This window comes from Bubalus bubalis, chromosome 9, assembly GCF_019923935.1.
Source record: "Bubalus bubalis isolate 160015118507 breed Murrah chromosome 9, NDDB_SH_1, whole genome shotgun sequence".
In the NCBI taxonomy this organism is placed as follows: domain Eukaryota; kingdom Metazoa; phylum Chordata; class Mammalia; order Artiodactyla; family Bovidae; genus Bubalus; species Bubalus bubalis.
In genome coordinates, this window is record NC_059165.1 from 86,729,355 (window position 1) to 86,743,919 (window position 14,565).

General features: G+C 38.0%; 1 protein-coding gene across 1 annotated transcript in view; it reads left to right on the plus strand.

Annotated features, from left to right (window-relative positions):
• Positions 1–14,565, plus strand: part of ADAMTS19 (ADAM metallopeptidase with thrombospondin type 1 motif 19) — a 275,937-nt gene that overhangs the window by 236,466 nt on the left and 24,906 nt on the right. Inside the window, exons 19-21 of the mRNA XM_006060222.4 lie at positions 677–812; positions 5,934–6,138; positions 8,923–9,075. Coding sequence (XP_006060284.3) covers positions 677–812; positions 5,934–6,138; positions 8,923–9,075 — 494 coding nt within the window. The remainder of the gene's footprint in view (positions 1–676; positions 813–5,933; positions 6,139–8,922; positions 9,076–14,565) is intronic.

A 14,565-nucleotide genomic window follows, 5' to 3' on the forward strand; every position in this document is an offset into this window, starting at 1 on the left:
TGCTTACAAGGTTCTGAGTGAAATGAGTATCATGTACAAATAGTCATTTTTACCTCTTATAATCAAACTTCATCTTACCAGAGAAAGGAAAAGAGCCCATTTTCTGAAATCTTGTGAAAAATGGGAAAACTGCCATGGTTTTTCTTAGAGAACAGGATAATCATTAGGGAGTGAGTATTTCTTGAAGTCTTGGGGTTCTTTACCAAAAATGACAAAAAAGATTTGAGTTATACTCGAAATAAGCTTACCTCCTAAAACTTACCCCCGATGGTGTACAGCCAGGTGATAAAATGTTCACACGTTTATATGAGTGTTTATGTATTTTTGTGACAGCACAGAGACTTTATAAAAATACAGCTTTCCACCACTGAATGCTAAAAGATGATACAGTCCTTTATAAGTATCTTTAATTAATATCTTATCAATTTATGCTACATAATCTTTTTGTATTATAAAGCTTTCCATTTAGTTGCTAACAATTAAGAAAAATTATTATTCATCTTGCTTAAGCCTAGAGGTACATTTTGTTTTGCAAATTATAAATAATATTATTTTCATTGATCTAATCTAAAATTTTGTTTAACATAGGAAAAGTACCAGCCTAAGAATACCTCCTAAGTCCATCACATAGAAGCCTATAATAACAATTCTTCTTATGTTTATTTGTTCTTTTCAGGAGAAAGGAAAACAACAGTGTCTTGCACAAAAATCATGAACAAAAATATCAGCATTGTGGATAACAAGAAATGCAAGTACTTAACAAAGCCAGAGCCACAGATTCGCAAGTGCAATGAGCAGCCATGCCAAACAAGGTAAACCTGTCTCAACACTCATTAAAGAATCACAGTTTCTTAAAAGCAGTGCAATGTGTTGTGTATCAAAATGAAAGGCTTTAAATAAGCAAGGCCTAAGAAAGGAGCGTAATCAACTCTAGAGAACGGGTGTTGGAGAAGCAAGGCTAGGATTGATGTCTACTTTATCTATTGTTCACAGTGTGAAAACAACTCCTCTAACTTAATAAGGAAGGAGTAGTTAAAATTATTTGGTAACCTGTTGATCACCTCTTCAGAAATCTAACTATTTGGCTGAATTCAACTACTCATTCCCAAATTCTCCAAAATGATATGTTAGGACATGCCAGTGATGATATAAACTAAAGTGGGACTGACCAGGACCCAGTCCCTGACACAACAATGAGAGCATTTGGTCCTTCTGGCCCCCAAGTTTAGATTCTACTTCTTTGCCCCAGAGACAAACTGATTCTTGATCTCTGATCACCAGATTCCTGACCTGGGTCCTAGCTATTAGAAAATTGGTTCCTTTGGTCCCCTGTGACTTTCTCAGTGAGTAATAAGCAACAGGGCAGGCAAGAAACCCATGAGTAGGGGATAGAACAGCCATGCTGAGCAGCTTAAAGTGATGTAGAAGGAAGGATACCCCTTAGTAACCATCAGAGATGGGTGAATGGAACCTAAGCATGATTTTGGAGCAAGGCTGTGCAGAATGGTTTCTGGCACAGGGCTCCTGAAAAATCACTGTGCTCTCATATAAAAATTGATGTTGGGCTTGAGTGGGACTCAGCTCCATGTCATTCATCCTCACAGCTTTGAAGGATAGAGTGACAAAAAGAGTCTGAGGCTGGGTTGATTTCTCTGGAATCTGGAGACAGAGACTTTTATTCTATCCTGACACTCAGAGATTTGTTGAAGCTCAGTGAGTTAGGGTGTATGCATGAGTTCTTAGGGAGTCAAACGATTGCTCTCCTGTCCCAGTAGTTTCTACAGTGGAGTCACAGTGAATGTATACATCTCGGATATTCAGAGAACTCGTAGCTTTGGGGCGCTCTCTAAGATAAGCTTCCTCGTGACCTTCCACCACAATGTATGGGGAGCTAAAGGAGAAGGAGCAGGAGAGCTGCCAATTAACTATATTTAGGCTTTTTCTGTCTTCAGTAATCTCTCTGGGAATTAGTGTCACACAGGCTAATGCTCAGTTCTTCTGGTTTCTCTTTTCCTCTCCACCTTCCCCCATCAGATGTAGCACTGCATCCGAGCTCCCTCTGTTTCTGGCTTATTGCAAAACTCTCCATATCTGGCTCATGCTATGTTAATGAGAGCTTAAAAGAATTTGGATAATCTTGTCTTCCTCTACAAAGCTGAAATTTCAAGACTTGCTTTTCTGTAGACTCAGTATATTTAAGGTATCAGAAGCTGATTACTACTTTTTCTTTCCTTTGCATTCATGCTCTAACAGTCCTACCCTCCTCCCTGACAGGGAAAAATATGCTCCTAAAGAATAGAATATTAATATGTAAAAGAATATCCAAATGAAAAAAGTATACTAAAGTACTTTGACTAATGTTTAACAGTCCCTTTGCTCTAGCCAGACTATATTCTTTTATAACTAACTCTGTGGGTGAACCAATTAAGTGTTTTTGTAAGGCAGAGTACTAATCAACAGAAAGGGTGACCTAGGGAAATATTGTTGCCTAGAGTCAGGTCCTTGGTTCTTTTTCATTCGGTGCTAAGCAGATAGATACAGAAGCTGAATTTTTAGCTTTTGCCTTGTCAGCTAAAGAACTTGGATTTTATGTTGTTATTATTACTATTCCTAAGAATTATCTTTTTTGTTTTTATCCCTTTTAATAGACATCAAATGCTAATTTACCTTGTGTTAAATAATTTATTAAAATGTTTCAAAACAGCATTTGTTTTATATACCATATAGCTTTCCCATCTGGGTCAAAGAGCAGTGGCTTTTTCTGGTCTGTCGGGAACATTGAATGAGCTGGATTTGAGGACTCTAGAGCATTTTGTCACTTCCATACTGGGTCTGTGAAGAATCGGAGTGTACAGTACAGGCCAGTTATTGTTCATTCACTGACCTCAGCTATCTTGGGGGAAAATGCCTTGATAATGACTTGGTAAAATGAATGGTTTTAAAAGGCCAGTACATTTCTGAGTGAAAAATTTTTTCAGCTGGTGACTGGAATCTCTCTTTTTGTTAGAGATTATTGTCTACTTTCCCTTGGAAAAGGAGGTGGTATATTTTAAACCACCAGGAAGCAATGTCAGTGAGGTTAACCAAAATATTGAAAAGCAAGAAATGGACGCAGCAATTATGAGGACTCATCACAGGAAAACTTGCCAAGACTTATTGCCATAGCACAACTTTGATTCCTCTTGCTTTCTTTCCCCCACTGTGCTGAGAAACATTCTAATTACTATTGACATTTATTGAAAAAGTCACCAAATGGCCTGATGTAATCTTGTGTACCATATTAGAAAATACACTGATACACTAGCTGTGTAAGCAGTAGTCTTGCACATAAGAAAATGAGATAATTCCAGTTAGATGAATTCTAAGATACAAAATGTTTTCCTTCACTACACAATGTGTTACATATTTTTGTTCGTATTTTTCAGCAGTTTTCCAAGGAATGAAAAAAAGTGACTTTTTATCATTGCACTATGGGTCTCTAAAACTTATTTTATTTAAAAAATTTGAGATTTCATGAAATTGTAAATACTTCTCTTTTCAGTACTGTCTTCTGTAGTTCCATGGTTGGTTCCCTAGTTTAGGGGCAAGACACATAGATGGGTTCATATTGTTCTTATAGCCTAGGTATTCTTGTTGGGAAAGATGAAGCAGAAACTGAAATAAACTTGGAAGATAAATATTCACTTTAGGAAAAATCCACTGGGGGACTCCATAGCAAACTGGTAGGTCTACATCATACTTGGTAGATGAGCAGACAGGAACTTTCTTAGAGGCAATATTGGAGTGCAAATGTTGTTGTGATGTTTTCTTCTGTTTTAGAAATAAGAGCATAGACTCATTTAGGATTGAGCCATTATACAGATGCAAAAACTAGGTGGCCTGAGCATGTGACTTCTCAAACTTTGGAGCATTGCCACAAGCCAGGTGACAGAGGGCAGAGGATAACAGAGTCCTTGTGGGATGGATGGAGAAAGTACTCTAGGAGGAAGGGTCTTGGACCTGGATGTTAAGGATCTAGGCTGCGGATGCTTCATAAATAAGTCCCATAAGGTGAAATAGAAAGGTCTAGAAGTCAGTTGAGCATATGGTTTATGTTCTAAGATAAACATAGAGAAATATAAGAATAATTATAAATACACTCTGGTATATATAGAACATACTATATACTCAATGCCTTTTGTATGTCAGACACTATAATAATAAACACTAACAAATGAGAAACATGGAACCGTAGCAGCTGCTAAGTATTGTTTCACGAACACGGGTAGTAAGGAAGCCAGCTTGATGCTCATGGCTTCTGACTGCCCTGTGCTGTGCTGTAGTGTTACGTAGATCATTTAGTAAGAGATTTAAGTCCCCCTCTGTGCATGTGTGCTAAGTCGCTTCAGTCCTGTCGGACTCTTTGTGAACTTATGGACTGTAGCCCACCAGGCTCCTCTGTCCATGGGATTCTCCAGGCAAGAATACTGGGGTGGGTTGCCCTGCCCTCCTCTAGGGGATCTTCCCAACCCAGGGACTGAACCCATATCTCTTATGTCTCCTGCACTGGCAGGGGTGTTCTTTCCCACTAGCGCCACCTGGGAATCCCAAAATCCCACTATAAGGTTATCTAAATAATCTGAAAGGCCCAGAGGGCTTTTTTTTTTTTTTTTTTTGACAGGAATTCATGCAGAAACCAAATTTTATGAATCACTTTTCTGTCATAGGCCTTGGCTCCTTCCTGAAATAAATTTGGGGAGGTGTTTGAATGAGTGGTCCTTAGAGTTGATCCCAGTTCATTAGAAATGGAAGTGGCATAGAGATGCATCACTGCCCATAATGATTGCTTGGAAAAAGGATCTTCATCTATGTATTAAAATACATATGAATTGGCAGAATCAGTGAAATCTGAGAATAATATTGGAGTCCTGAGAACCTCTAAAATCAGCTCACTTTGCATGTAGCCTGTCACTTTGATGCTAATGATCACATTGTAACAAGATAGCAGCTAGCCTAAAGAAGCGACTTTGGCTCTCCCTGGAGGGTCCACCCCAGACGCAAAAACCTGGTTGCAGGTGATGGGCATAAAACATTAGTGATTGCTTCCCCAGGTGAGTGGGGCTCTCCAAGACAGGCTTCTTTTATTTGCCAGTACCTGCACGTGTCCCCCTTGTGAGGCAGTCAGCAGTCTCATTTCAGTTTCTGACTCCACAACTTTGTAACCTTAGGGAAGTCACTACACCTCCCCTTGCCTCAGTTTCCCTTTCTGTAAATGGCCACAGAAGTTGTAGAACTTAACAGGTGGGGTTATTGTGAAGGTTCTAAATGCAGAGAATAAGAACAAACTCATTTATGTTATGCAGTTTTATTCTTGTTAGATCCCTCAATATGGCAATGGGACAGGCTGCTGCTGCTGCTAAGTCACTTCAGTCGTGTCCGACTCTGTGCAACCCCATAGACGGCAGCCCACCAGGCTCCGCCATCCCTGGGACTCTCCAGGCAAGAACACTGGAGTGGGTTGCCATTTGCTTCTCCAATGCATGAAAGTGAAAAGTGAAAGGGAAGTCACTCAGTCGTGTCTGACTCAGCAACCCCATGACTGCAGCCTACAGGCTCTTCCGTCCATGGGATTCTCCAAGCAAGAGTACTGGAGTGGGGTGCCGTTGCCTTCTCCGATGGGACAGGCAGTAGCCAGCAAAGCATGCAAGATGACAGGGCCTGAGTCTGATAAGTCCTTTGAGATTCTAATAAAAGAAAGGCTCTGAGATAAGAAGTATGGAGAATTCAAAGCAATAGAAAGCCTTGGTGTCATTGGAAAAAACTCAAATATTAGTTAAAAAAAAATACAGTGGTATAAACATAATGTATAGCATTCTGCCAATTCTAGCTATGTCAAAATATACAGTAAGTAGATATCTTTTAGTTTGTCTCACTGACTCTTGCTTTCCTTTTAGATGGATGATGACAGAATGGACCCCCTGTTCACGAACTTGTGGAAAAGGGATACAGAGCAGACAAGTGGCCTGTACCCAACAGCTGAGCAATGGAACCTTGACCAGAGCCCGGGAAAGGGACTGCACGGGGCCCAAGCCGGCCTCTGCCCAGCGCTGCGAGGGCCAGGACTGCATGACCGTGTGGGAGGCGGGCGTGTGGTCCGAGGTATGGTCTCTGCCCTGATGCTTCTCCGTTTTCTTCTGCCTTTCTGACTCTCAGCCTGTATAAGGTTGTGTTGTATCAAAATCAGTCTCTCTGCGTGGCACTTTTAATACTGTTTATTGATTTTTCTGGTGATAAAAGGAATACATTCATTTCAAATAATTTTGAAAGTAGGAAAAACACCGATTTACTCTTTATACTGTGAATATTGTAACATAATCACGAGCATATATTATGTACATTTTAGAATCCAGATTTTTTATTTCTATGCCATAAGTATACTCTATAGAGGGCACATATGAAAATACACATTGACTCATTGTACATCTCTGAGCATTTAGAAGAGAAAGGAGAAGAAAGGATATTAACACTTAACAGTCATTTCTTGTGAACAGGGCTTCTGTTTTTACCTCATATTTAGTAACTTTTTGATATTTAATCACCAATGCAGAAAAGTTAAGTTTCACCATTTTATAGTACTTTGGCTCAGATAAATTAGTTTACTCAAAGTCCTACTTAAGTGCTGGACCTGAGATTTGACCTCAGCACTACCTAACACCGCATATGTACCCACCAGCTTATAACGCGTAGCATACAGCTTTGTCCCATGCCAAACCGTTTGCTTATTTTGTTATCATGGTACGTGTCTTCTCATGATGATTAACACCAGTCCTTACTTATATTTACTAGCCACTCCAAAGCACTTTAGGTGGGCTTGTGGGTGCATGTACACGAACACCCTCACACTTGTATACAAGTATACATGTACAAAGACACATGTGCATGCACATCCATAGCCAAAACATTCATATGCTTGATTTCAAAATATTAGTTGGGATGTAAAAATGACAAACTGAAAATGCCAAGCTGCAGTAAGTAGCCATTCGTTTGAAAATTGAGGACACAGTAGCTTAGATAATAAGGTTTGGGGATATTCTTCAGTTAACCCAACCTCCCCCGCAAAAAAACACCCTAGCAAATAGCGTATCTTTCTCTTGTCTTATTTCTGAGCTTTACGAGCCTTTTCAGTAGAGACTCCAAGAACATAGCCTTCCAGGTCCTCAAAGACCTGGCGGGGCTGAAAATGGTAGAAAAGCACGAAGAAGGGGGTTGCAAACCGAACACCTCAGGGACAGAAGGGTCTGGACAAAATATCCAGACAGGTGGAGGCTGCCAACACGGAGCATTAGAACAAATTATGCTGGGTTAATAAATGCTTCATTCATTAAAAAAAAAAAAGATTTTGTTGAAAAGATCCTTCATCATGTATGATGTATATCAGTTTTACATCAAAATGGATCAGTTCAGTCTGGAGAAATGATTCACATGAACATCAGAGAAACAGAAATACCCTACCTTCAGCTTAAGTGTAACACTTCTGCAAAGTCTTCAAGAGGGATTAGGTCAGAAATGTTCTAACATACAGATTTTTGGCACCAGATGGGAGAAGTAATATGTCTCAAAGTAATATACCAATTTTAAAAATGTCTCTTGTTTTTATTTAATATAAAAATTGAATTTATAGAACAGAATTAGTTTCCATTGGAAAAAATGTGCTAAGTCACTTCAGTCATGTCCGATTCTTTGCAACCCCATGGACTGTAGCCCGTGAGGCTCCTCTGTCCATGGGAGTCTCCAGGCAAGAATACTGGAGTGGGTTGCCATTCCCTTCTCCAGGGGATCTTTCTGACCCAGGGATCAAACCCTCATCTCCTGCGGCTTCTGCTTGCAGGCAGATTATTTACCAGTGAGTCACCAGGGAAGCCCCATTGGAAAAAAAAAAATTTTATGTAAATATTAAAATACCAAATCACGCATTTAGTCTGCCTTAAAGCTCAAGACATTCAAATGTAAACTAAAAATTATGAGACAATGACTCATTTGTGCCAAATGTATTATATTTAAAATCTTATGAGTTCTATGCTTCAGTTTTTAGAAAAACAACTGCTGAAATCTGCTGCTACATCCTTGCTAACTGTATCGCTGTAGCTCTTTCTTTGGAACTTTTCCAGATATAAATATAAATTGGAGTTTTCAAGTTTTGCCATGTCTCTCGTCCCTTCCTCCCTCTCAGCTGTCATACCCAATGGCATTTTGGTTCCTGTGTCCAGATAATCAGTGCTGCACACTCTTGTAAGACTGGGAAGCTTTATACATGTTCCTTAATGGGGAGCATAAATGTAAAAGAGAAGGTCAGTTATATCCTACAGGCCTCAAACCTGTTATATCACATCATTAATCAAGCATCAGTTATTCATGAGATGAACTGAACTTTTTGAACTGAATTATATTTTCAATCCAAACAACCATTTAGAATGATGATTTCTAGAAGTATATAATTATATAAAGAAACTTTTGTTTTTGCTACATATTCTCTGTTTTAACTTTATATCCTCTTAGAAATTGTCATTTTTTTACAAGCACTTCTTAAGGCTAACACAAACTAAGTCTTCACCAAAAATAATTGCATAATTATATATGATAATTTGATGTCAGTTATTAGGTTAGTGTTTTACACTTTGACCACATTTATCTGTCTTTCATAAGCAATCACTGTGTTACAGAACTCTCCGTAGTAATGGTCCTGTGTTCCTGAAACCCATTCATTTCTAGCACTGTGCCTGAAGCACTGTCTGGCCTCTGATGCTAGGGCATAGCCTTCATTCTGGCCTTTGTGTAGGTGATAGGTGTATGAGAGATAAGAACCAGTTCCTAATGTAATTTGATCATCAAGTCTATATCTTCTAATCACCAGCTTTATCCACAGTCTCTGACGTTATTTTCCAGTGTTCGGTCAAGTGTGGCAAGGGTGTACGTCATCGGACTGTGAGGTGTACTAACCCTAGAAAGAAATGTGTCCTCTCCACCCGACCCAGGGAGGCTGAAGACTGTGAGGATTACTCCAAATGCTACGTGTGGCGGATGGGTGACTGGTCTAAGGTGAGAACCTTTCTGTACATTCTCAGTATTAAGTTTCCGTAATGTCAGCATTGCCCTGAGTACTATAACCACACAGTCTGAAGTACAGGAGGCATAGAAGATAAAGCTAAGGTAGAGTATTACATACGTATGTGTGTAATTGCAAAATCATGTCTGGCTCTTTGCGACCCATTGGACTATAGCCCCCGGGCTCCTCTGTCCATGAGGTTTTCCAGGAAAGAATACTGGAGTGAGTTGCCATTTCCTCCTCCAGGGTATCTTCCCGACCCAGGGATAGAGCCCACATGTCCTGCATTAGCAGGTGGATTCTTTACCACTGAGCCAAGAGTATTAAATGCTGCTAAGTCGCTTCAGTCGTGTCCGACTCTGTGTGACCCCATAGACGGCAGCCCACCAGGCTCCCCCATCCCTGGGATTTTCCAGGCAAGAACACTGGAGTGGGTTGCCATTTCCTTCTCCAAAGCATGAAAGTGAAAAGTGAAAGTGAAGTCGCTCAGTCATGTCCGACTCTTCGCAACCCCATGGACTGCAGCCTACCAGGCTCCTCCATCCATGGGATTTTTCAGGCAAGAGTACTGGGGTGGGGTGCCATCGCCTTCTCCTAAATACTAAGGTCCAAATCCTGTTTTTCTGTCTATGATAATAACTCTATAAAACTGTTCTAAATAATAAGTATCAGTAAGATAGAAATGTGTAAAGTACTGAACACCATTTTGGACACAAAGGAAGCTCTCGACAAGTATTATATATTATTATTGTCTTGCTGCTTGTATTTTTGATACTGATTTTGCTCAGAATATTTTTTGTATAAAACTTGTCTAGTGAGTGGAATACTACCAGATAAGTTCCTTTGAAATAAAAGTAAGGTAGATAATGACAGGACCAAAGAGAATTCCCATCTTAATATGTAAAGGGTATTGTTTTCCCCACCATTATTTTGGATTGTACATAGAAGAAATTGAAAGGAGCAGAATTCCTGAAGTCCTTTATTCAAATCAGGTAAACACAATTTTGTTCACAGGTGAACAGTGAGTTTATTCATGTTAATGGTAATATTTAAAATTTATGAATTAAGTAGAACTTCATGGGTTGTAGAAAATAGCTCAGATAGTCACTCTAAAAGTATTAATAAATCCCATGTTTTTAGATACAATTCTGATCATATCTGAGTGAAAATAGCCATCAAATACTAACTTTTAGAAGTTTTAGTCAGATGATCCCTTGTGCCTTGCTATATTGAACCTGTTATCATGGAATCTAATGTTCTAAGGCTTACAATAGACATAATAAATCTACTCTTATAAATTTCCTGTTGTATTACAAATAAAAAAAAAATGGTGCCTGCCATGGCATGGAGGGGCAAGTGATAGCTGTTCATGAATAAACCTGAAGGATATTCTGAAAGAAATATTCTCATTGTACAACTTTCTTTGGTTAGTCAGCCTCCTCATTATTACTCAAAAAGAAATCCATGACATTTAAAATCTATTTTCTTATGATTTTTCCTGCCTTTATTCTCCAATGAAAGTTTGTATATTAACTTTGCATATGAATTCTCACTGAACTGTACTGTTTCCACATCTTTGAAGATTGGGACTCTACAAGGTACATTTGTCAACAATGTAAATCAGTCCCTGACTACAGAATTAGGAAATAACCCAATCCATGCAGCTTTTAGCTGGTGAACCATATAAGGAAACTTCACACTTCAGAGTAAGCAACCTTTAGACAAAAGAGAATTCTAAATTGACCATAAATAATTTATTTCATGTTCAGGCTTTAGAGTTCCCACTTCTAAGAGACAAATAGAGTGATGGGGAAAGATATGGCTTGCAAGTCAAGAACATGAGGTACAGTTAGGACTCCCTCATTGACTGCTTCTGTGTCTAATTCCTTAAGAGTGAAATAAGGAAAATAGATAACACTGTTATTTTTGATCCATTTTTATATTAACACCTCATTTGACACTGAAAGCTTAAACTAGGCTGAGGAAATGAATGTACTCCTTGCGGGAGTGTGAGGAGGATCACCTATTGATCAGTTGTAGAAACTGCGTTTGTTTATTTTGGCTAGCGAAATTCTAGATGTTTTCCCAAAATGAAATAATTCTGCTCTAAAAAAAAGTTTTAAAATGACTGGAATAAATGAGCAATATTCTTCCAACTTCATTAATAGAAATATTCTAAGTGATAAATGTTAATCCCTAGTTAACTATAAAAAGCAAAATTATTACAATAAATAGAAGGTCCAGATATAATTTGTGACCCAGAACACTAAGCTCCCACATTGCTGCATATGGAAATAAGGCTAGCAAATCTTATTTACATGACAAATACTATTGCAATTGATTAATAAATGTGCCTGTTTTGTGGCCTCTGGTCAAATCTTAAGCAAAATCAAAATTAACGGGGGAGATCATAAAAAACATTGATTTGTGCTAAGCCTGAAAAAACTTTTTTTTCAATTTTACCACCGTTTACATGTACGTAGGACTTCCCTGGTTGCTCAGTGGTAAAGAACCTGCCTGCCACTGCAGGAAATGGGGTTTCCATCCCTGGTAGGGAAGATCCCCTGGAGGAGGAAATGGCAACCCAGTCCAGTATTCTAGCCGGAAGAATGCCACAGACAGAGGAGCCTGGCGTGCTGCAGTCCATGGGGTGGCAAGAGTCAGACATGACTTAGCAACTAAACAACAGTTTTTAAATAGGCTTGTATTGAATTAGTTTAAATTAATCTTTGTTACGTTACTCCATTGCTACCTAGCTAGCATAGCCTTTTTGAGTAAAGAAAGTAATGGATAGATCTAATAAATACTCATTTTTACTCAGTGACTTTTAACCTTTGTTTGTTGCAGTTTGTTTCTTATGTAAAAGATCCAGTTATACTGTGTTTTCTACCCTTTTTATGAATGTCTGTTCTTTCCCTTGAAGCTGTTTTCTTTCTGTCTTTTTTTTTAGTCTCAACATAACAGTTTCAAACAGCATGCACAAATTAAAGCCAGTGGCTCCATGCGAGCTTTATTGATTTCAACCCTCTTGTTTTACCCTTAATGTATCACTTTCATGTTCAAATGAAGACCATCCCAAAATAATTACCAAGAAAAAGAATGGTGCTGTGATTATTAAGTTTCGGTGATTAAAGCATTCATGGACAGAGGAAGCACATAGATCTCTTATTTTTATCAGCTATGTTCCTGGAATCGGAATAACAACAAGATGTGTGCAATTATGGGTCAATCTCTGTGGTCCTCTGAAGTCAGTTAATCTGTCAGTTTCACTCAAATTCTACTAATATTTTTAAACACTTGATAAACCTAAATGGACTTAAAATTAAATCCTGGGTTGGCTTTAATCAGGTTGATTCAGTGGACTCTCCGTAAGGTCTAAGCTCTGAAATCCTGCTTCTCCCTCAATAATATTGATGAATCATTAGCAATTCAGTAAAATATGTATATGTTCTCAGATTTTTCCAGTCTAAAAGCCACTGACCACTGTTGAGCCAAGGTAATATTGGCTAAATGGAGGGTTACTAAGAATATGGCTTATGCCTCAAACTGTGTTCACAGCATTTGTATCAGCCTATATAATTTCTAGCATTTACGATTTGATGATTTTGTGTACACAGTGGGAAAAATTGCTCTCAGCTGAGAGGAAAAAAATTATAGATCCAGGTATACCCAAAGAAAAATTTCCTATCATATAATTGTTAGCTCTGATTTTGAAGTAGATGTAATACGGCCTTTATTAAACATTGCTAATGTTTATTTCATCAAGACTAGAAAGTTGGCAAAAATAAGGCAAAAACAATCTGGTTGCTTTGCTCTGGCTTGAGTTAACTGTTGAAATAATCATATGCCACATTCTGATATATATTCGGCCTTAGGGTCTTTCCTGGGAAAGCAAAACATGACCCATCTGTTTTCTGGCATTATAAATCTGTATTTACTCATAGAACACTGACTTGAAAAAAAATAATGTAGTCTCTTATGCTTAATGAAATGCCATATTTTCTGGCTGAATTTGATCTTTCTGCCTTTACTTAAAATTCTGAAGCTTCTTGTTTTCATTATTGGAGGCCAATAGAGGAGCAAATAAAAGAGTATTATTTTATCTACTTTCTATACACAGTTTGGTCCTTCATCAAGCTTCTATAGAGTAAATTTTTCTGTGCAGTATTAAGAAATGATTTATACTTATTCAAGTGAACTTTAAAGACCAAACACAACACCTTGGAATTGCACATAATTGTGGCTTTTTCTTGGATTCCATACATACTGTACAATTTAAACTTAATATAACCCTTTAAAATTCCAGAAGGTGACTAGATTTGGCCACATTCCAGATTATGACATGATTAATAGAGTTTTGGGTAAGAGATTGTGAGTCTTTTGTAATTATATAATAGAAAATAATGCAGTGGAAGCACAATAAATCATTCTGAGTGATTTAATTATATAGGTAATACGGTATAGCTTTGTTTAGAAGCAGAAAATATTTAAGCTTGCATATGGTGAGGTATTTTGAACTTACCTGCAAAAGGAAGCCACAGTCGTATTCAGAATATTCATTTGAATAGAAGAAGAATCTAAAAACGAGGGTCATTTTTTCTAATGAATAGGGGAATTACATCAAACCAATACCTGCTTTCTAACTATAAAAATAACATTTAAGTTGGGACTTCCCTGGTGGTCCAGGGGCTAAGACTCCACATCGCCAATGCAGGGGGGCCCAGGTTTGATTCCTGATCAGGGAACTAGATCCCACTTGCTACAACTAAAGATTCCACATGCCACAATTAAGACTGGAGCAACCAAATAAATACATATTTTAGAAAATAACATTTACGTTAATAGGAATTCTTCTTATTTTGAGATCATTCTCATAGTAAAGATTTTCTAAAGCAGTCTCAAAATGGCATTTTATGATGATTTTTTTGCATTTTCTTTGAGAAGCGTTGTAACTAAAACTCAAATCATATTGATTGCTTGATAATTTATTTCTGTAGCTGTGAAAGACTTGACTATATCTGGATTATTTTTAGTCAGAATAATTTTCTTAATACATATGCTTCAAATACCATTAAAATCCACCTGGTGTATTATATTGTCCTAGGACTCGGTAATAGCTATGGGAAAATAAGTGTGCCATTTCCTGTGTCATTACCTATCTAATTTTTTAAAAGAAGTTCAAAAAGAGACTTAAATTATCATGTAAATCTTGCCAGTATTCTAAGTAATGCTCTTTGGGTAATCAAGATATATGACCTTAAAGTAGTCTCATACTGCATAATTATTAAGTCAAAGCAATTCATAACAGGCACTTTATCCAGATTGGTCCGCAGTCAGTATAAATAAGTAGCTTGGTGGTTTGCACCATTTCACATGTCCCTGGAAAAACATTCTTGTATTTCTTGCTGTTTGTTACAGTGGAGTCTTAGACGAATTGCCTGTTCCCAGATCTCATAGGTCCTTGGCCTGATGATGTGCCTTCA